General features: G+C 40.3%; 1 protein-coding gene across 1 annotated transcript in view; it reads right to left on the reverse strand.

The window, feature by feature from the left end:
* Positions 1-23594, reverse strand: part of LOC128641392 (DBIRD complex subunit ZNF326) — a 68956-nt gene that overhangs the window by 36814 nt on the left and 8548 nt on the right. Inside the window, exons 3-5 of the mRNA XM_053694018.1 lie at positions 14601-14964; positions 12165-12315; positions 4458-4557 (exon numbers count right to left, since the gene is read on the reverse strand). Coding sequence (XP_053549993.1) covers positions 4458-4557; positions 12165-12315; positions 14601-14964 — 615 coding nt within the window. The remainder of the gene's footprint in view (positions 1-4457; positions 4558-12164; positions 12316-14600; positions 14965-23594) is intronic.

Consider the following 23594-nt stretch of genomic DNA (forward strand, 5'->3'; position numbering starts at 1 on the left):
AGAGCAAGTACCAAGATATCGTCCAAATAAGGAAATACCATAATACCCTGTTCTCTGATTACAGACAGCAGGGCACCGAGAACCTTTGTAAAAATTCTTGGAGCTGTAGCTAGGCCAAACGGCAGAGCCACAAACTGGTAATGCTTGTCCAGAAACGAGAATCTCAGGAACTGATAATGATCTGGATGAATCGGAATATGCAGATATGCATCCTGTAAATCTATTGTGGACATATAATTCCCTTGCTGAACAAAAGGTAAGATAGTCCTTACAGTTACCATCTTGAACGTTGGTATCCTTACATAACGATTCAATATTTTTAGATCCAGAACTGGTCTGAAAGAATTCTCCTTTGGTACAATGAAGAGATTTGAATAAAACCCCATCCCCTGTTCCGGAACTGGAACTGGCATAATTACTCCAGTCAACTCTAGATCTGAAACACATTTCAGAAATGCTTGAGCTTTTACTGGATTTACTGGGACACGGGAAAGAAAAAATCTCTTTGCAGGAGGTCTCAACTTGAAACCAATTCTGTACCCTTCTGAAACAATGCTCTGAATCCAAAGATTGTGAACAGAATTGATCCAAATTTTCTTGAAAAAACGTAACCTGCCCCCTACCAGCTGAGCTGGAATGAGGGCCGCACCTTCATGTGGACTTAGAAGCAGGCTTTGCCTTTCTAGCTGGCTTGGATTTATTCCAGACTGGAGATGGTCTCCAAACTGAAACTGCTCCTGAGGATGAAGGATCAGGCTTTTGTTCTTTGTTGAAACGAAAGGAACGAAAACGATTATTAGCCCTGTTTTTACCTTTAGATTTTTTATCCTGTGGTAAAAAAGTTCCTTTCCCACCAGTAACAGTTGAAATAATGGAATCCAACTGAGAACCAAATAATTTGTTACCCTGGAAAGAAATGGAAAGTAAAGTTGATTTAGAAGCCATATCAGCATTCCAAGTTTTAAGCCATAAAGCTCTTCTAGCTAAAATAGCTAGAGACATAAACCTGACATCAACTCTGATAATATCAAAAATGGCATCACAGATAAAATTATTAGCATGTTGAAGAAGAATAATAATATCATGAGAATCACGATGTGTTACTTGTTGCGCTAAAGTTTCCAACCAAAAAGTTGAAGCTGCAGCAACATCAGCCAAAGATATAGCAGGTCTAAGAAGATTACCTGAACACAGAAGCTTTTCTTAGAAAGGACTCAATTTTCCTATCTAGAGGATCCTTAAACGAAGTACCATCTGACGTAGGAATAGTAGTACGTTTAGCAAGGGTAGAAATAGCCCCATCAACTTTAGGGATCTTGTCCCAAAATTCTAATCTGTCAGACGGCACAGGATATAATTGCTTAAAACGTTTAGAAGGAGTAAATGAATTACCCAATTTATCCCATTCTTTGGAAATTACTGCAGAAATAGCATCAGGGACAGGAAAAACTTCTGGAATAACTACAGGAGATTTAAAAACCTTATTTAAACGTTTAGATTTAGTATCAAGAGGACCAGAATCCTCTATTTCTAAAGCAATTAGGACTTCTTTAAGTAAAGAACGAATAAATTCCATTTTAAATAAATATGAAGATTTATCAGCATCAACCTCTGAGACAGAATCCTCTGAACCAGAGGAATCATCAGAATCAGAATGATGATGTTCAGTTAAAAATTCATCTGTAGGGAGAGAAGTTTTAAAAGATTTTTTACGTTTACTAGAAGGAGAAATAACAGACATAGCCTTCTTTATGGATTCAGAAACAAAATCTCTTATATTATCAGGAACATTCTGCACCTTAGATGTTGAAGGAACTGCAACAGGCAATGGTACTTTACTAAAGGAAATATTATCTGCTTTAACAAGTTTGTCATGACAATCAATACAAACAACAGCTGGAGGAATAGCTACCAAAAGTTTACAGCAGATACACTTAGCTTTGGTAGATTCAGCACTTGACAGCGATTTTCCTGTAGTATCTTCTGACTCAGATGCAACGTGAGACATCTTGCAATATGTAAGAGAAAAAACAACATATATATATAAAGCAAAATTGATCAAATTCCTTAAATGACAGTTTCAGGAATGGGAAAAAATGCCAAAGAACAAGCTTCTAGCAACCAGAAGCAATAAAAAATGAGACTTAAATAATGTGGAGACAAAAGTGACGCCCATATTTTTTCGCGCCAAATAAGACGCCCACATTATTTGGCGCCTAAATGCTTTTTGGCGCCAAAAATGACGCCACATCCGGAACGCCGACATTTTTGGCGCAAAATAACGTCAAAAAATGACGCAACTTCCGGCGACACGTATGACGCCGGAAACGGAAATAGAATTTTTGCGCCAAAAAAGTCTGCGCCAAGAATGACGCAATAAAATGAAGCATTTTCAGCCCCCGCGAGCCTAACAGCCCACAGGGAAAAAGTCAAATTTTAAGGTAAAAAATGTTAAATTAAAATGCATTATCCTAAATATGAAACTGACTGTCTGAAAATAAGGAAAGTTGAACATTCTGATTCAAGGCAAATAAATGTTTGAATACATATATTTAGAACTTTATAAACAAAGTGCCCAACCATAGCTAGGGGTGTCACAGAAAATAAGACTTACTTACCCCAGGACACTCATCTACATATAGCAGATAGCCAAACCAGTACTGAAACGAGAATCAGCAGAGGTAATGGTATATATAAGAGTATATCGTCGATCTGAAAAGGGAGGTAAGAGATGAATCTCTACGACCGATAACAGAGAACCTATGAAATAGACCCCGTAGAAGGAGATCACTGCATTCAAATAGGCAATACTCTCCTCACATCCCTCTGACATTCACTGCAAACTGAGAGGAAAACCGGGCTCCAACTTGCTGCGGAGCGCATATCAACGTAGAATCTAGCACAAACTTACTTCACCACCTCCATCGGAGGCAAAGTTTGTAAAACTGAATTGTGGGTGTGGTGAGGGGTGTATTTATAGGCATTTTGAGGTTTGGGAAACTTTGCCCCTCCTGGTAGGAATGTATATCCCATACGTCACTAGCTCATGGACTCTTGCTAATTACATGAAAGAAATCTAGGGCGACACCTCTAGTGACTTTCTCCACTAAATTTAACATCCATTTATGATAAATGGGCAAATAGAGGGTTAATTGCATTGCTGACACTACAGAATGAGAAATTCAAGGAATTTAACATATGCTGGACTGAATGAACTAGACATACCGAGCTGGTACCATTAGTTACAACTTAGGGAAAGGGTGCTGGGCAGAAACATTAAAGGCAATGACACATACCTGGAACAGTTATGCTTAAACCCAAATCGCACTCGAGGCATCACTTTAAAACTTTATTTCACTTTTAATGATCCATCTGTGGCAACCAAACTCCCTTTTATGCACAAATGGGAAAGTAATTTTGACTTCTTTGTCGCCTGAGAAATGGTATAAAACACTAAACAAAGGACCTTCCTTTTAAAATTAAGGTGGCGTTTAGGTGGTATTTTCACCCCTTCTGTATGCATACCACTGACCTAAATAAGGGGAACCGTTTAATTGGATGCGTTGAGAGGGGAACTTATCCACACATTTGGTGGCACATGACTCACTACCAAGTGAAAATTGAGCCAAATCAAACTGACCCCAGTTCAAGTTCTCCTTCATGACAGTACCTGGGTTCAACAAGAAAATAAATTTATATTTGCACTATAGTTAAATTGACTTGCTTAATTCTGGAAATCGGTGGTTCCTACTTTTCAGCTAATCTGCAATAAAATAAATTACTTTCAGTTAAGTAGCACCGCAGCTGATATACTAGATACTAAAAACCTTGGATCATGTATACAGAAGCGAGGGATAGAGAGCAACCGATTGCTAACTCAGTTAGGGACACCTAGATCAAGTGTAGACATCCTTTAAACAGCAGTATGAAATAGAATGCCTTATCTTTTGGAGTCTCCTAGTTTGGGAGAGGTTGACACTCAATATATCATTTTAAATCCACTAATACCATAGCATGTACTCTGCTAGCATTTCCATTTTAAGCATAAACCAAGGTATTATCATATGTATTGAAGGTATGAGGCACAGAGAGCCGTGACCTCATTGTTTAATTCTGTAACTGTACTTATTACTTTTTGGAAAAGAAAAATCTTTTTAACTTAAAAATCCAGGGATTACTTCTTGTGAAACTAAGTGTGTAGCAATTTCACAAGTAATAACCAAATGCTGCAGGCTGCCACCATATTCGGCATTAGTATACCTCTGGAAACTGCACATGCCTAATAAACCTACAACAGTACCAATAAAAAAAGTTTAGCAAGTAACAAATCTGTTGGCAGTTTCTGACCCACTTTATTTCAATTATATAAAAATAGTTTAATGTTAATATTCAAAGTACACTGCAAGCAACTAGCAAAAAAAAAATTCTTTTAAGTCAAAAGAATCAAGCATTTTTACCAGTATCCATCTCCATATTTTTCAATGTATTTATCCTTCCTTCGCCTCTGGTTCTCTTTTCGTGCTTCAGTGCGGCGTTCTTCCTCTGCATCATCTTTCACTAGATCATAAAAAGTAGTATTGATATACAGAAGTAAAGCTCTCATTTGAAAAATGCAATGTACTCCCTCTGTCTGAAAATTGTGGGTTTACAGATTAGGCTTGTGAAGACTGCTTTTTGTATTTCCAAAATAAGACAACAGCACGTTGTCTAACTGCAACAAATGTTTTGCCAACAATGAGTTGCTAGCTTGGTCAACTCCAGTAACAAGTCTGAATTGGATTCTTCAAATAGATAACTGTCCTTTTGACAGTCGACAAGTCTGTTTAAAATTTAGGTGCCATACATACTTCTAGGAGAAAGTGGAATTTCCATATAGATTTATGGAGGATAACAAAGTTAGCAGGCAGGGGTAAAATTCTAGGAGCCAATGACTCTGTGGGTTTGCCGAGCCCTGTTGTATATTTTTAAAGCAAATTTAGGTTGTCAAGCAGCTGTATGATACTTTTTCATTAGAGGGCCTAAAGGATTCAAACTTATTACAGCAACTTAGTCTATTGCTATTCACCTGTCATTCATCAAACGCATTAGTCAAGCTGCATGTATAATTGATTGCAAAATGTAAGTGTTGGCTTTTAGAGACTTCCTCTGGGTATTGACGATAGTGATGACCTGATTTGCAGGGTTACCAGTGCTAAAATTAGCCCGGCAGAAGAAATAACTTGCCAAACTACTAAACTTGTCTTGGGTCAGTATTGTGTGGTTTGCTCTTAAAGTGAAGGTAAACTGATTAATTTGTTCAAGCACTAAAAAGCAATTTTAAATACATACATTACATATTTGCATAGAACTGCATGGTGAGGCTATAGAATCCATATGCTAGTGACTGCCACTGCATACAGGACACTAAGATCATTAGATGAATTTTGAATCCAGACATGGTTTCATCTATGGTTTGTTATGTGTGAGAAAATGGCTGCTAGTGACTGAATTGAGATATCCCAGTTTGGCAACCACTTCTGAAAGCTCAATTATGGTCCTAAATGGGTTAACCAGATAAAGTTAAACTTAAAGGGACAGTATACACTCATTTTCATATAACTGCATGTAATAGACACTATAAAGAATAAGATGCAGATACGGATATAAAAATCTAGTATAAAACTGTTTAAAAACTTACTTAGAAGCTTTCAGTTTAACTGTTGAAAAGGAAGTTGGAAAGCCCACTGCAAGTGGGAAATAAGACGCTCCCCCCTCCCCCTTTTTTTGCATATGAAAAGACCCTTTACACAATCAGGAACAAGCTGGAGAAGGTAGATGAAGGTATTCAAATAAAACTTTGGGGCTTGGTTAGGAGTCTGAAAATCAGAGCAATATTATTTGAAAATAAGCAAAACTATACATTTAAAAAAAAAAAACAAAAAAAAACAAAAAAAAAAAACAAACAAAAAAAAAAAACTTTGTGGGCTTTATAAATAGATCTGCAAAACATTTATGCAAAGAAAAAATGTGTATAATGGCCCTTTAAGCATTGGGTAGCAAGCATGAAATCCCAACTGTATGAAATGCTTGACACCATGTTCGGGAAGCCCTCTAAAATTAAAATTTAACATTGAGTTGTTGGCCGACATTATTGTCCATGGGTACAACGATAAAAGTACAACAGAGAAATACAGTACAATAAAAAGAAAACATTTTACAGACAAATACAGGGGGAATTGAGGGACCTATTCCTGTGGGAACTTACAATCTAGATGGGATTGATGGGAAACAGGAGGTGGGAACTGAAAAGGTGAGAATGTTAGTGGGGAGTTAGATGAGGGTAACTGTTAGGTAAGAAGTTCCTTTAACAAGTCGGGTGATAAGTTTCCATGAACAAAAAAAAGGTCTTCAGGGAACGTTTAAAGGAGGTTAGCAGAAAGTGACAGCTGGAGGAAGTGCGTTTCAGAGGGTTGGTGCCGCACAAGAGAAGTCCTGTAGTCTAGCATGAGAGGTGATGGTAGAGGATGCAAGAAGCAGGTCATTGTTGGATCTTAGGGGGCGGGTTGGGGTATATTTGTTGATTAGTGAGGACAGGTAGGGCAGTATTGGTGAGGGTAAGAATTTTTAATTTAATTCTGCTGTGAATGGGGAGCTAGTAAAGGGACTCAGATAGTTGCAGCAGAAACAGTGTCGAGAGGTGGATTAGCCTTGCAGATGCATTTAGGATGGATTGAAGGGGGGGAGAGGCGGGAGAGAGAGGCCAGATAGTAAGTTACAGTAATCAAGTCAGGAAATTACCAGGGAGTGAATTGCCGTTTAGTAGTTTCAGCACTCAGAAAGACTAATTTTGGAGATTCTATAGGTGGTTGCAGCAGGATGAAGAAAACAATCGATGTGGGGAATGAAGGACAGATTTCAGTGTGACTCAGAGGCAGCAGACTTGGTGTGATGGGGGAGCTAGTGGTGCCACAAACTGTGATGGAAAAAAAAACATAATTTATGCTTACCTGATAAATTTGTTTCTCTTGTAGTGTATTCAAAAAGACAGGGCGGGCTGTGGACTGAACACACTACAAGAGAAATAAATTTATCAGGTAAGCATAAATTATGTTTTCTCTTGTTAAGTGTGTTCAGTCCACGGGTCATCCATTACTTATGGGATACCAATACCAAAAGCTAAAGTACACGGATGAAGGGAGGGACAAGGCAGGAACATTAAACAGAAGGAACCACTGCCTGTAGAACCTTTCTCCCAAAAACAGCCCCCAAAGAAGCAAAAGTGTCAAATTTGTAAAATTTTGAAAAAGTGTGAAGTGAAGACAAAGTTGCAGCCTTGCAAATCTGTTCAGAGGCCTCATTCTTAAAGGCCCAGGTGGAAGCCACAGCTCTAGCCACAGCTCTAGTGTCCAGCAGTCTCATAGGCTAAACTTATTATGCTACGAAGCCAAAAGGAGAGAGAGGTAGCTGAAGCTTTTTGACCTCTCCTCTGTCCAGAGTAAACGACAAACAGGGAAGAAGTTTGACGAAACTCTTTAGTTGCCTGCAAATAAAACTTCAGGGCACGGACTACGTCCAGATTATGCAAGAATCGTTCCTTCTTTGAAGAAATGTTAGGACAGTGATGGAACAACAATCTCTTGATTGATATTCCTGTTAGAAACTACCTTAGGTAAGAACCCAGGTTTAGTACGCAGAACTACCTTGTCTGAATGGAAAATCAGATAAGGAGAATCACAGTGTAAGGCAGATAACTCAGAGACTCTTCGAGCCGAGGAAATAGCCATCAAAAACAGAACTTTCCAAGATAAAAGCTTAATATCAATGGAATGAAGGGGTTCAAACGGAACACCCTGAAGAACTTTAAGAACCAAGTTTAAGCTCCATGGAGGAGCAACAGTCAAACACAGGCTTAATCCTAGCCAAAGCCTGACAAAAAGCCTGAACGTCTGGAACTTCTACCAGACGTTTGTGTAGAAGAATAGACAGAGCAGAAATCTGTCCCTTTAACGAACTAGCAGATAAGCCCTTTTCTAAACCCTCTTGTAGAAAAGACAATATCCTAGGAATTCTAACCTTACTCCATGAGTAACTCTTGGATTCGCACCAATATAAATATTTACGCCATATCTTATGGTAAATTTTTCTGGTAACAGGTTTCCGAGCCTGTATTACGGGATCAATAACCGAATCCGAGAAGCCACGCTTTGATAGAATCAAGCGTTCAATCTCCATGCAGTCAGCCTCAGAGAAATTAGATTTGGATGATTGAAAGGACCCTCAATTAGAAGGTCCTGCCTCAGAGGCAGAGACCATGGTGGACAGGACGACATGTCCACTAGGTCTGCATACCAGGTCCTGCGTGGCCACGCAGGCGCTATCAGAATCACAGATGCTCTCTCCTGTTTGATCTTGGCAATCAGTCGAGGAAGCATCGGAAATGGTGGAAACACAAGCCATGTTGAAGACCCAAGGGGCTGTCAGAGCATCTATCAGTACCGCTCCCGGGTCCCTGGACCTGGATCCGTAACAAGGAAGCTTGGCGTTCTGGCGAGACGCCATGAGATCCAGATCTGGTTTGCCCCAACGATGAATCAGTTGAGTTAAGACCTCCGGGTGAAGTTCCCACTCCACCGGATGAAATGTCTGGCAACTTAGAAAATACGCCTCCCAGTTCTCCACGCATGGGATGTAGATCGCTGACAGATGGCAAGAGTGAGACTCTGCCCAGCGAATTATCTTTGAGACTTCCAACATTGCTAGGGAACTCCTGGTTCCCCCTTGATGGTTGATGTAAGCCACAGTCGTGATGTTGTCCGACTGAAATCTGATGAACCTCAGTGTTGCTAACTGAGGCCAAGCTAGAAGAGCATTGAGTATTGCTCTCAACTCCAGAATATTTATTGGGAGGAGTTTCTCCTCCCGAGTCCATAATCCCTGAGCCTTCAGGGAGTTCCAGACTGCGCCCCAACCTAGAAGGCTGGCATCTGTTATAATCGTCCAATCTGGCCTGCGAAAGGTCATACCCTTGGACAGATGGACCAGAGAAAGCCACCAGAGAAGAGAATCTCTGGTCTCTTGGTCCAGACTTAGCAGAGGGGACAAATCTGAATAATCCCCATTCCACTGACTTAGCATGCATAATTGCAGCGGTCTGAGATGCAGGCGCGCAAATGGCACTATGTCCATTGCCGCTACCATTAAGCCGATTACTTCCATGCACTGAGCCACTGACTCAGTCAGGTAAATTTTCATCTCTACAGAATCTATAGAGTCCCTAGAAAGGAGACTCTTGTGAGTGGTGATAGAGAACTCTTTTCCACCCATGCGACCTCAGAAGTGCCAGAACTATCTCTGTATGAGACTTGGCCATTTGAAAGCTTGACGCCTGTATCAGGATGTCGTCTAGATACGGAGCCACCGCTATGCCTCGCGGTCTTAGAACCGCCAGAAGTGAGCCCAGAACCTTTGTAAAGATTCTCGGGGCCGTAGCCAACCCGAAGGGAAGAGCTACAAACTGGTAATGCCCGTCTAGAAAGGCAAATCTTAGGTACCGATAATGATCTTTGTGAATCGGTATATGAAGGTAGGCATCCTTTAAGTCTACCATGGTCATGTATTGACCCTCTTGGATCATGGGTAGGATGGTTCGAATAGTTTCCATTTTGAATGATGGAACTCTTAGGAATTTGTTTAAGATTTTTAGGTCCAAGATTGGTCTGAAGGTTCCCTCTTTCTTGGGAACCACAAACAGATTTGAGTAAAACCCTTGCCCTTGTTCCGTCCGCAGAACTGGGTGGATCACCCCCATTACTAAGAGGTCTTGCACACAGCGTAGAAATGCCTCTCTCTTTATTTGGTTTGCTGATAACCTTGAAAGATGAAATCTCCCTTGGGGAGGAGATGCTTTGAAGTCCAGAAGATATCCCTGAGATATGATCTCCAACGCCCAGGGATCCTGGACATCTCTTGCCCAAGCCTGGGCGAAGAGAGAAAGTCTGCCCCCCACTAGATCCGTTTCCGGATAGGGGGCCCTCTCTTCATGCTGTCTTAGGGGCAGTAGTAGGTTTTCTGGCCTGCTTGCCCTTGTTCCAGGGCTGGTTAGTTTTCCAGCCCCGTCTGTAACGAGCAACAGGTCCTTCCTGTTTTGGAGCGGAAGTTGATGCTGCTCCTGCCTTGAAGTTACGAAAGGCACGAAAATTAGACTGTTTGGCCTTTGATTTGGCCCTGTCCTGAGGAAGAGTATGACCCTTACCCCCAGTAATGTCAGCAATAATTTCTTTGAAGCCGGGCCCGAATAAGGTCTGCCCTTTGAAAGGAATATTAAGCGATTTAGAAGTCACGTCAGCTGACCAGGACTTAAGCCATAGCGCTCTGCGCGCCTGGATGGCGAATCCGGAGTTCTTAGCCGTTAATTTGGTTAAATGTACAACGGCATCAGAAACAAATGCATTAGCTAGCTTAAGTTCTTTAAGCTTGGCCATAATCTCATCCAATGGAGCTGTGCGAATGGCTTCCAGAGACTCAAACCAGAATGCCGCAGCAGCAGTGACAGGCGCAATGCATGCAAGGAGCTGTAAGATAAAACCTTGTTGAACAAACATTTTCTTAAGGTAACCTAATTTTTTATCCATTGGATCCGAAAAAGCACAACTATCCTCCACCGGGATAGTGGTACGCTTAGCTAAAGTAGAAACTGCTCCCTCCACCTTAGGGACTGACCGTCTGCCATAAGTCTCGTGTGGTGGCGTCTATTGGGAACATTTTTCTAAATATCGGAGGTGGGGAAAAGGGCACACCGGGTCTATTCCACTCCTTGCTATTAATTTCTGTAAGCCTTTTAGGTATAGAAAAAACGTCAGTACACACCGGTACCGCAAAGTATCTATCCAACCTACATACTTTTTCTGGAATTGCAACCGTGTTACAATCATTCAGAGCCGCTAATACCTCCCCTAGCAATACGCGGAGGTTCTCAAGCTTAAATTTAAAATTAGAAATCTCTGAATCCGGTCTCCCTGGATCAGATCCGTCACCCACAGAATGAAGCTCTCCGTCCTCATGTTCTGCAAATTGTGACGCAGTATTGGACATGGCTCTCACATCATTCCTTAGAAAAATAATTTACTGCACATACCTTGTTTGCAGGATTCCCCACTCCTCAGAATGTGCGAGAACAGCCAGTGGATCTTAGTTACTTCTGCTAAGATCATAGAAAACGCAGGCAGATTCTTCTTCTAAATACTGCCTGAGAACAAACAGCACACTCCGGTGCCATTTAAAATAAACTTTTGATTGAAGAAATAAAGTATAAAAAACACCAGACCTCTCACAACGACCTATCTAGTTGAGTTGCAAGAGAATGACTGGATATGACATGTGAGGGGAGGAGCTATATAGCAGCTCTGCTTGGGTGATCCTCTTGCAACTTCCTGTTGGGAAGGAGATATAATCCCATAAGTAATGGATGACCCGTGGACTGAATACACGTAACAAGAGAAATAGAACCTGGAGTAGTTAGGGGATGGGGGGGGGGATTAGAAGTAGTTCTGTCTTGGAGATGTTATTTTTAGGTGGTGAGAATTGATTGTCTTTACAATTTATGCCACTATTCCAACCCCAAACTTAAAGGGACAGTCTAGTCCAAAATAGACTCATGATTCAAAGAGAATGATTTTAGACAATTTTCCAATTTACTTTTCACCAATTTTGCTTTGTTCTCTTGGTATTCTTAGTTGAAAGCTAAACCTAGGAGGTTCAAATGCAAATTTCTAAATCCTTGAAGGCTGCCTCTTCTCACGGCATTTTGATAGTTTATCACCACTAGAGGATGTTAGTTCATGTGTCATAGATAACACTGTGCTCATGCACGTGGAGTTCAGGTGAGCCAGCTCTGATTGGCTAAAATGGATGTTTGTCAAAGGAACTGAAATAAGGGGCAGTTTGCAGAGGCTTAGATACAAGGTCATCAGAGGTAAAAAGTGTATTTATATAACTTGGCTATGCAAAACTGGGGAATGGGTAATAAACGGATTATCTATATTTTTAAACTATAAAAATTCTGGTGTAGACTGTCCCTTTAAAAATAAGTATGGGAAAGTCACTTAATGCAAGTTCTAAATATAAATAGTAAAATTATTTTAGTTCTAAAATATTATACTATAAAATGCAAGAAAGTATTTCATTACCTTGTGGAGAATTTTTTTTGGTTGTTTGAGCTGGTCCAGATTTTACCACCTTTTGTTTCTTTACAGGATTTCCAGCAGGCTTGGAAGGCTGCACATTCTTCCGCTTTGCACCTCTTTCAGCTCCAGCTTTTAAAGCATATCCTCCCCTTTGCTGTAATTATAGAGCAATGCATTATAAGATGATATGGCTTACTTTTATCTAATCCCTACACAATAAACCAATATTTTGGAATAGAAACATTTTAATATGACACTTCAACAAATCTTGCTGAACTTGTGTGAAATACTATTAAGAAATGGGATTTTAGCTTGATGCCATTATGGAACAGTACTAAAGGCACTTTGCCTACTATAGGGACTCTATACTCATGCTCCAGTTCAATGCACCTATACAAAAATGGAACGAGGGCAGTGTCACATTAGTAGATTCTAAAATTACTCACCTGTCAAGATAATGACCTTCAATTATTCCATCAGTACAGAATAAAAGCTTACAGGAGAATGTACTCTTCCCTCTTATAGGATCATTACATACAGCAGAATTGCATAATCAAATAAAGTAATACAAAAGCAAATTTCAAATTATTACTTTTCCTGACAAATTTCAGTTAGTTAAATTATCCTTCGCCTATGTCATGTAGCAGAAATCAGCCAACCACAAAATGCATATAGACCAAATTCTCACCTGCTCAGAAACTGGTGAATCAGAAAGTATGCATGTATAAAGTGAACCTTTTGATAATTGAAGAGAATTGGAAAGTAGTTTTAAACTGCATGCGCTACCTAAAGTTTAATTTTGAATTGAGCATTCCTTTAAGTGGGGACATTGTATTTGCCGAGTAGAAACAATTTTCAAAGTATATATAATAAATAAAAAAAATGAAGATGTATACAGGTGAAATTTTATATCCAAACTGCTTGGAACCGGAAAAGTTTTGGATATCGGGAATATCTGAATCTGTAAAATGGGACGGAACCAAATGTGAATGTCTTCATTTAGGCAATATTTACGTCAATACAGTTTATCCAAGCAACCTAAAGGCAGCTTTACGTTAATACTTCTGTATACATAGAAGCATTAGAAAGCTAGTACAGTACTGTAATCAAAAAGGTAAGTTTTTAAATAAGCCTATTTAAATTTAACACAAAATACCAGACAGGCAGAGAAGATTGTGACTTACAAGCAGGGAAAATAATTTTAACAATTTTATTTATAAAATATAAATCTGTAATGCAGAATTTGCATCTCTTAAAACTATCTTGTGGGGGGTTCATTGCTCACACGGAGCAGTTTTTCACTACTTAATTTGTCTGTATTGCATTTTAAGGCTAAACTTATGATTACAATCTCATGTTTGATATGTCAGTTAAGATAGGAAGACAAGGTACAGGCAGGTCAAAAATAAACTCAAACAACTTTCCAATACACTTCCTTTATCTAAATTTAAACTATCTTTATTTGCAGTTTGACACCAGCTCCTACTGAGCATGTGAGATACTCAGGATATACATAAGCATGTTGTGATTGGCCGACGACTGTCACATGATGGATCAGGAAAGAAAACAATTTAAATTTGACAAAAAAAAGTAATACTCATTTGAAACAAACTAAATTGTTTTTGCATCATTTTAGGCGTTTACTGATCCTTTTCGATTGTGTTTAGTGGTCCTTGATAGGTTTAAGCTGAAGTTAAGCTATTTTCTGAATTTTTGGAAGGACTGTATCCACCAATAAATTATAGTATGAAATTTAGATGAAAGATTAACACTGAAAAAGTAAAAATTTTAGTTGATCAAGCCTGAAAGGCAAATCGGATGTAGTTTTGTAAAAAAATGGCAACTGTTTAGCTACCAAATAAAAATAGGAATTGGAGCACTGCTGAGGTGTCAAGTAATCAAAGCTAGAATCAGTTAAATATTTTATACATGACTTGACCCGAGACAGATGTTAAGTTTTCCATAGTTTAAACTTAGAACTATGATTAGCATTTTCTAAAAGGGAAACTTGTACAGAATAAAAAAGGAATGTAAAATAAGCCCAATAAAGGTGCAATGAATTAAAAAAAAAAAAAAAAAAAAAAAAATCATAGTACACTAAGTGTTAGAAACTACCAAGTTCAATTTCATACAATTGACAATTATTTCCGACCCTCAATACACTCAACCTTTAAAAATTAGTCATCTCACACTGGCAAGGACGTGATTGTGAAGGAAAATTACATATCCTTTAACGCAGTGTTGCCCTTCTTTCATAATAGAAAGAATTTCTATTATGCAAGCAAGTTTTTAGCTATTTAAACCAAGGGTAAACTATGGTTTACAAAAATGTTGAGTTGTTACTACTACAGCATGGACAGTATATGCCATTTTAAAGTACTGGTCTTGTAATGGACAAAGTGACTTATCAAAAGAAAATCGGAAAGATTCTGTACTTACTCCTCTGCCACGACCTCTGCCTCGTGATGGTCCTCCAAAAGCAGCAAAGCTGCTGCCAAATGCACTGCCATGAAAACCAGGCATTCCTCTCCCCAGAGAGCCTACAGCTGAAGGCTTATTGTAGGGTGAAGAAAATCTGCCATCCTTATAATCATTCCTCAATGCTTGACGTGAGTACCTGCCCTGGTTTCTACCTTCAAAAGTGTCAAGGCTATTCCGGTAGTTTTCATAGCGATCACCAAAACTATCTCCGAAGCTGTTGCGTTTGAGATCACTATTACCATAGCCAGATCTGTACAGATCTTGCCCAACCAGAGAAGACCTCAAGTCATAAGACTCATAAGGTTCAAACCTGGAAAATTCGCTGTGAGGAGAAAAATAATGTGTATGAGCATAATGCAAAGGCATAGTATAAGCATTAGTTGACATTTATCAACTTTTTAAAGTTTGTGCATTTTGTTAAATATTTTTCTTGACTGCTTACATAAGCAAACAAGATAGTTGAAGGCATACCATAACCAGTCTGAAACAATATTGTGCTTCAAGTATGCAAACACTTCTGTCGGTCCAGTATGGCACTGAACAAGTTAATTAGGAGGCAAAGATTTACTGGGTTACCAAGATTCACTTCTAGTATCTTGATACATTTTAGAATTCCCAATGGCTTTATCTGGATCAATCCAATTATAAAACTAACATACCACATTAATTGAAGTTTGTGATATGCAAGTAAAAAAAGGGACATTAAACAAAGATTTGAAGCTGTATAAAAATAGCCTCAAACCAGAAACATTTTGCAACATACTGTGCAGCTTCTCTTTTCTAAATAAGGTATTTTTATGCTTTTGAGTGCCATTTTTCCCATAGCTTCACCACCCTTTGCTGACCAATCAAGAAAGGATACAAATGGACCCAGTATTTGTAGTCTTGACCATGTACAGTAAATTACTGCATAGCGGAGCACTCAAGCTTGTGTTCATACAGAACGCTATTTCTTCACTAAGGTGGGTTTCCATTGATTCTGCATTTATAAACATCAATAAAAAATTACCTTGTATTTTATAACTACAGTTTAATGACCCTTTAAAGAAAAAAAAATTACATGTCTGGGATACATGTATGCACATTTTGTACTTTGTGAACTTTAGCATTAAAAGCCACTTATTACCAAGTGCATTTGTGGACAAGAACAGGGAAAAGGAAATTTATGCTTACCTGATAAATTTGTTTCTTTTACGATACGTCAGCGGATTTCATCCTTACTTGTGGGATATTGCCTCCTGGTCAGCAGGAGGAGGCAAAGAGTACCACAGCAGAGCTGTATATATAGCTCCTCCCTTCCCTCCCAACCCAGTCATTCAACCGAAGTTAGGAAGGGAAAGGAAAAGCCAAGGTGCAGAGGTAACTGAAGTTTAACAAAAATAAAGACCTGTCTCATAAAAACAGGGCGGGCCGTGGACTCATCGTATCTTAAAAGAAACATATCAGATAAGAATATATTTCCTTTTAAAAGATACGAGTCCACGGATTTCATCCTTACTTGTGGGATACAATACCAAAAGCTATATTACACAGATGAAAAGGGAGGGACAAAACAGGGAACCTAAACGGAAGGTACCACTACTTGAAGAACTTTCCTCCCAAAAACAGCCTCAGATGAGGCAAAAGTATCAAATTTGGAAAATTTGGAAAAAGTGTGAAGAGACGACCAAGTAGCATCATTCTTGAATGCCCACGAGGAAGCCACAGCCCTAGTGGAATGAGCCGTAATTCGTTCAGGAGGCTGCTGTCCAACAGTCTCATATGCAAAACGGATGATACTCTTCAGCCAAAGAGGTAGCCGTAGCTTTCTGACCCCTACGTTTCCCCGAAAAAACAACAAAGAAGACTATGGACGAAAATCCTAACTTGCCTGTAAGTAAAACTTCAATGCACGGACCACGTCCAAATTATGTAACAGCCGTTTCTTCTTAGAAGGATTAGGACACAAGGAAGGAATCAATTTCCTGATTAATGTTTATTTGAAACAACCTTAGGAAGAAAACCAGGTTTGACTCGCAACACCACCTTATCCGAATGGAAAAGATAAGGAGAATCACATTGTAAATCGAAAGCTCAGATACTCTTCGAGCAGAAGAAATAACAACCAAAAATAAAAAAACTTTCCAAGATAATAACTTAATATCTATGGAATGCATAGGCTCAAACGGAACCCCTTGAAGAACATTAAGAACTAAATTCAAACTCCAAGGAGGAGCAATTTGTCTAAATACAGGCCTGATTCTAGTCAGAGCCTGACAGACTGGAGATCTGGAACAGCCAGACTTTTGTAACAAAATGGACAAAGCAGAAATCTGTCCTTTTAAGGAACTTCCTGACAGCCCTTTCTCCAATCCTCCTTGGAGAAAAGACAAAATCCTGGGAATCCTAACCCTACTCCATGAGTAGCCCTTAGATTCACACCGATATTTACGCCATATCTTATGGTAAATTTTCCTAGCAACAGGTTTATGTGCCTGAATCAAGGTATCTATGACTGAATCAGAAAACCCTCGCTTAGATAAAATTAAGCGTTCAATCTCCAAGCAGTTAGCTGCAGAGAAACTAGATTTGGATGATGGAAGTGTCCCTGAGTGAGAAGGTCTTTCCTCAATGGAAGCTTCCACAGTGGCTGAGATGACATGTCCACCAGATCGGCATACCAAATCCTGCGAGGCCACGCAGGAGAGAGGAGGATCACTGATGCCCTCTCCTGTTTGACGCGAGCAATCACCTGGGGAAGGAGAGCAAATGGGGGGGGGGGGGACACGACACATAAGCTAGGCTGAAAGACCAAGGCACTTGTAAGGCATCAGCTCGGCCTGGGGATCCCTGAACATGGACCCGAATCTCGGAAGCTTGGCATTCTGACGAAATGCCATAAGATCCAACTCCGGCCTGCCCCATCTGAGAATCAGGTTGGCAAATACCTCTGGATGGAGTTCCCATTCTCCCAGATGAAATGTCTGTCTGTTCAGAAAATCCACTTCCCAGTTTTCCATACCCGGGATGTGGATCGCTGACAGATAAAGAGTGGGACTCCACCCACTGTATTTTCTTGGCTACTTCTGTCATTGCTAAGGAACTCCTTGTTCCTCCCTAATGATTGATGTAAGCTACAGTCGTAATGTTGTCCGACTGGAATCTGATGAATTTGGCCGAAGCAAATTGAGGCCACGTCTGAAGAGCATTGAATATTGTTCTCAACTCTAGTATATTGATGAGAAGTAGAGACTCCACTCGAGTCCATACACCCTGAGCCCTCAGAGTTCCAGACTGCTCCCCATCCTATCAGGCTGGCGTCCGTTGTCACTATCAACCATGAGGGTCTGCGGAAGCATGTCCCCTGGGATAGATGATCCAGCAACAACCAAAGAGGAGAGTCCCTTGTCTCCTGATCTAGATTTATTTTAGGAGACAAATTTGTATAATCTCCATTCCACTGTCTGAGCATACTCAGTTGCAGAGGTCTGAGATGAAAACGAGCAAACGGAATGATGTCCATTGCCGCTACCATCAATCCAATCGCCTCCATGCACTGAGCCACTGACGGCCGAGGATTGGTCTGAAGGGTTCGGCATGTATTCAGAATCTTTAACTTTCTGACCTCCGTCAAAGATTTTCATGGATAGTCCATTAGAGTTCCCGGGTAAGGAACCCTTGTCTGTGGAACCAGCAAACTCACTTCCAGATTCACTTTCCACCCGTTATTCCTCAGAAAGGACAGGACAATGTCAGTATGAGACTTTGCTAGATAAGACACCTGGATCAGAATATCGTCCAGATAAGGCGCCACTGCAATGCCCCGCTGTCTTAGAAAAGCCAGCAGAGACCCCAGAACCTTTGAAAATTCTGGGTCCCGTGGCCAGACGAAAGGAAGAGCCGAACTGAAAATGTTTGTCCAGAAAGGCACTTGTGATGATCTCTGTGGATAGGAACATGAAGATATGCATCCTTTAGATCCACGGTAGTCATAAATTGACCCTCCTGGATCAATAGAAGAATGGTACGAATAGTTTCCATCTTGAAGGATAGAACTCTGAGAAACTTGTTCAGACTTTTGAGGTCTAAAATAGGTTGGAATGTTCCCTCTTTTTTGGGAACTACAAAGATTTGAATAAAACCCCTGTCCCTTTATTGGAACAGGGAATATTACTCCCATGGAAGAGGTCTCCTACACAACGTAAGAACACCTCTATCTGGTCTGCATATAATCGAAAAAGAAACCTTCCTCTGGGGGAAGAGTTCCTGACCACCAACTGATATCCCTGAGACACAAATTTCTAGCGTCCAGGGATCCTGAACATCTCTTATCCAAGCCTGGACGAAGAGAGTCTGCCGCCCCCCCCACTAGATCCGGTCCCAGATCGGGGGCCGACCATTCATGCTGACTTGGAAACAGCAGTAGGCTTCTTGGATTGTTTACCCTTGTTGCAAGACTGGTTCGGTCTCCAAGTAGACTTAGACTTGAATCACACATCCGCAGACCAAAGACTTCAGCCATAAGGCCCTGCGTGCTAAGATGGCAAAGCCCGAACTCTTAACCGCCAATTTTGTAATCTGCAGAGAAGCATCCGTAATAAACAGGTTAGCTAACTTAAGAGCTTTAATCCGTTCATGTACCTCTTCCAAAGGAGTCTGTCTTAAGAGACTCTTCCAGAGCACCAAACCAATAAGCGGCTGCACTGGTAACAATGCAGGCCGCTGGTTGTAATAGGAATCCCTGGTGAACGTAAATCTTAAGACCCTCCAACTTCTTATCCATAGCGTCTTTGAAAGCACAACTATCCTCGATGGGAATAGTATTTCTTTTGGCCAGGGTAGAGATAGCTCCCTCCACTTTAGGGACTGTCTGCATGGAATCCCTAATAGCGGCGGCTACAGGATACATCTTTTTAAAAATGGGAGAAGGAGAGAAAGGAATGCCTGGTCTCTCCCACTCTTTGCAATAATTTCTGAAGTCCTTTTTGGAACTGGAAAGACATCTGAATAACATGGAACTTCCAAGTATCTGTCCAATTTAGTCAATTTTTCTGGAGGAACCACTAGAGTCAATCATCCAGAGTAACCAATACCACCCTCAGCAATAAGCGGAGTTGTTCAAGCTTAAACCTGAAAGACACTACTTCAGAATCAGTCAGGGGCAAAGCACTTCCAGAGTCAGAATGTTCACCTTCAGATAGGACTTCCGTACCCTCCAACTCAGAAACCCGGGAGGGTACTTCCACAATCGCCATACTAGTATCAGAGACTGCATGAACCACATAATTGTCCCTTCGTGTACGCTTGCCGTGCGATATGGGAAGGGTAGATAACGCATCAGAAAGAGAAGGACATCACTGCAGCTATGTCCTTTAATGTAAAAGCAGCAGAAAATGGCGAAATACATGGTCCCGCCTGAGCGGGCGTTAGGGGCTGTGACGCTTGGGGAGAAAGTTGCGGCATACTCTGCATCTCATCCGTAGGCTCTTGAGAAGCATCCACCTTAGGCAAAGATTTATCAAAAAATAATTTAGTGTCTATAGTGTAAAGCCCTCAATGCAGGAAGCGCAAAAAACATAATTTATGTAAGAACTTACCTGATAAATTCATTTCTTTCATATTAACAAGAGTCCATGAGCTAGTGACGTATGGGATATACATTCCTACCAGGAGGGGCAAAGTTTCCCAAACCTTAAAATGCCTATAAATACACCCCTCACCACACCCACAAATCAGTTTAACGAATAGCCAAGAAGTGGGGTGATAAGAAAAAGTGCGAAGCATATAAAATAAGGAATTGGAATAATTGTGCTTTATACAAAAAAATCATAACCACCACAAAACAGGGTGGGCCTCATGGACTCTTTTTAATATGAAAGAAATGAATTTATCAGGTAAGTTCTTACATAAATTATGTTTTCTTTCATGTAATTAACAAGAGTCCATGAGCTAGTGACGTATGGGATAATGACTACCCAAGATGTGGATCTTTCCACACAAGAGTCACTAGAGAGGGAGGGATAAAATAAAGACAGCCAATTCCTGCTGAAAATAATCCACACCCAAAATAAAGTTTAACAAAAAACATAAGCAGAAGATTCAAACTGAAACCGCTGCCTGAAGAACTTTTCTACCAAAAACTGCTTCAGAAGAAGAAAATACATCAAAATGGTAGAATTTAGTAAAAGTATGCAAAGAAGACCAAGTTGCTGCTTTGCAGATCTGGTCAACCGAAGCTTCATTCCTAAACGCCCAGGAAGTAGATACTGACCTAGTAGAATGAGCTGTAATTCTTTGAGGCGGAGTTTTGCCCGACTCAACATAGGCAAGATGAATTAAAGATTTCAACCAAGATGCCAAAGAAATGGCAGAAGCTTTCTGGCCTTTCCTAGAACCAGAAAAGATAACAAATAGACTAGAAGTCTTACGGAAAGATTTTGTAGCTTCAACATAATATTTCAAAGCTCTAACAACATCCAAAGAATGCAATGATTTCTCCTTAGAATTCTTAGGATTAGGACATAATGAAGGAACCACAATTTCTCTACTAATGTTGTTGGAATTCACAACTTTAGGTAAAAATTCAAAAGAAGTTCGCAACACCGCCTTATCCTGATGAAAAATCAGAAAAGGAGACTCACACGAAAGAGCAGATAATTCAGAAACTCTTCTAGCAGAAGAGATGGCCAAAAGGAACAAAACTTTCCAAGAAAGTAATTTAATGTCCAATGAATGCATAGGTTCAAGCGGAGGAGCTTGAAGAGCTCCCAGAACCAAATTCAAACTCCAAGGAGGAGAAATTGACTTAATGACAGGTTTTATACGAACCAAAGCTTGTACAAAACAATGAATATCAGGAAGAATAGCAATCTTTCTGTGAAAAAGAACAGAAAGAGCAGAGATTTGTCCTTTCAAAGAACTTGCGGACAAACCCTTATCCAAACCATCCTGAAGAAATTGTAAAATTCTCGGTATTCTAAAAGAATGCCAAGAAAAATGATGAGAAAGACACCATGAAATATAAGTCTTCCAGACTCTATAATATATCTCTCGAGATACAGATTTACGAGCCTGTAACATAGTATTAATCACGGAGTCAGAGAAACCTCTATGACCAAGAATCAAGCGTTCAATCTCCATACCTTTAAATTTAAGGATTTCAGATCCGGATGGAAAAAAGGACCTTGTGACAGAAGGTCTGGTCTTAACGGAAGAGTCCATGGCTGGCAAGATGCCATCCGGACAAGATCCGCATACCAAAACCTGTGAGGCCATGCCGGAGCTATTAGCAGAACAAACGAGCATTCCCTCAGAATCTTGGAGATTACTCTTGGAAGAAGAACTAGAGGCGGAAAGATATAGGCAGGATGATACTTCCAAGGAAGTGATAATGCATCCACTGCCTCCGCCTGAGGATCCCGGGATCTGGACAGATACCTGGGAAGTTTCTTGTTTAGATGAGAGGCCATCAGATCTATCTCTGGGAGCCCCCACAATTGAACAATCTGAAGAAATACCTCTGGGTGAAGAGACCATTCGCCCGGATGCAACGTTTGGCGACTGAGATAATCCGCTTCCCAATTGTCTACACCTGGGATATGAACCGCAGAGATTAGACAGGAGCTGGATTCCGCCCAAACCAAAATTCGAGATACTTCTTTCATAGCCAGAGGACTGTGAGTCCCTCCTTGATGATTGATGTATGCCACAGTTGTGACATTGTCTGTCTGAAAACAAATGAACGATTCTCTCTTCAGAAGAGGCCAAAACTGAAGAGCTCTGAAAATTGCACGGAGTTCCAAAATATTGATCGGTAATCTCACCTCCTGAGATTCCCAAACTCCTTGTGCCGTCAGAGATCCCCACACAGCTCCCCAACCTGTGAGACTTGCATCTGTTGAAATTACAGTCCAGGTCGGAAGAACAAAAGAAGCCCCCTGAATTAAACGATGGTGATTTGTCCACCACGTTAGAGAGTGTCGAACAATCGGTTTTAAAGATATTAATTGAGATATCTTCGTGTAATCCCTGCACCATTGGTTCAGCATACAGAGCTGAAGAGGTCGCATGTGAAAACGAGCAAAGGGGATCGCGTCCGATGCAGCAGTCATAAGACCTAGAATTTCCATGCATAAGGCTACCGAAGGGAATGATTGTGACTGAAGGTTTCGACAAGCTGTAATCAATTTTAGACGTCTCTTGTCTGTTAAAGACAGAGTCATGGACACTGAATCTATCTGGAAACCCAGAAAGGTTACCCTTGTTTGAGGAATCAAAGAACTTTTTGGTAAATTGATCCTCCAACCATGATCTTGAAGAAACAACACAAGTCGATTCGTATGAGACTCTGCTAAATGTAAAGACGGAGCAAGTACCAAGATATCGTCCAAATAAGGAAATACCACAATACCCTGTTCTCTGATTACAGACAGAAGGGCACCGAGAATCTTTGTGAAAATTCTTGGAGCTGTAGCAAGGCCAAACGGTAGAGCCACAAATTGGTAATGCTTGTCTAGAAAAGAGAATCTCAGGAACTGATAATGATCTGGATGAATCGGAATATGCAGATATGCATCCTGTAAATCTATTGTGGACATATAATTCCCTTGCTGAACAAAAGGCAATATAGTCCTTACAGTTACCATCTTGAACGTTGGTATCCTTACATAACGATTCAATAATTTTAGATCCAGAACTGGTCTGAAGGAATTCTCCTTCTTTGGTACAATGAAGAGATTTGAATAAAACCCCATCCCCTGTTCCGGAACTGGAACTGGCATAATTACTCCAGCCAACTCTAGATCTGAAACACAATTCAGAAATGCTTGAGCTTTCACTGGATTTACTGGGACATGGGAAAGAAAAAATCTCTTTGCAGGAGGTCTCAACTTGAAACCAATTCTGTACCCTTCTGAAACAATGTTCTGAATCCAAAGATTGTGAACAGATTTGATCCAAATTTCTTTGAAAAAA

This window comes from Bombina bombina, chromosome 10, assembly GCF_027579735.1.
Source record: "Bombina bombina isolate aBomBom1 chromosome 10, aBomBom1.pri, whole genome shotgun sequence".
NCBI classification, from domain to species: domain Eukaryota; kingdom Metazoa; phylum Chordata; class Amphibia; order Anura; family Bombinatoridae; genus Bombina; species Bombina bombina.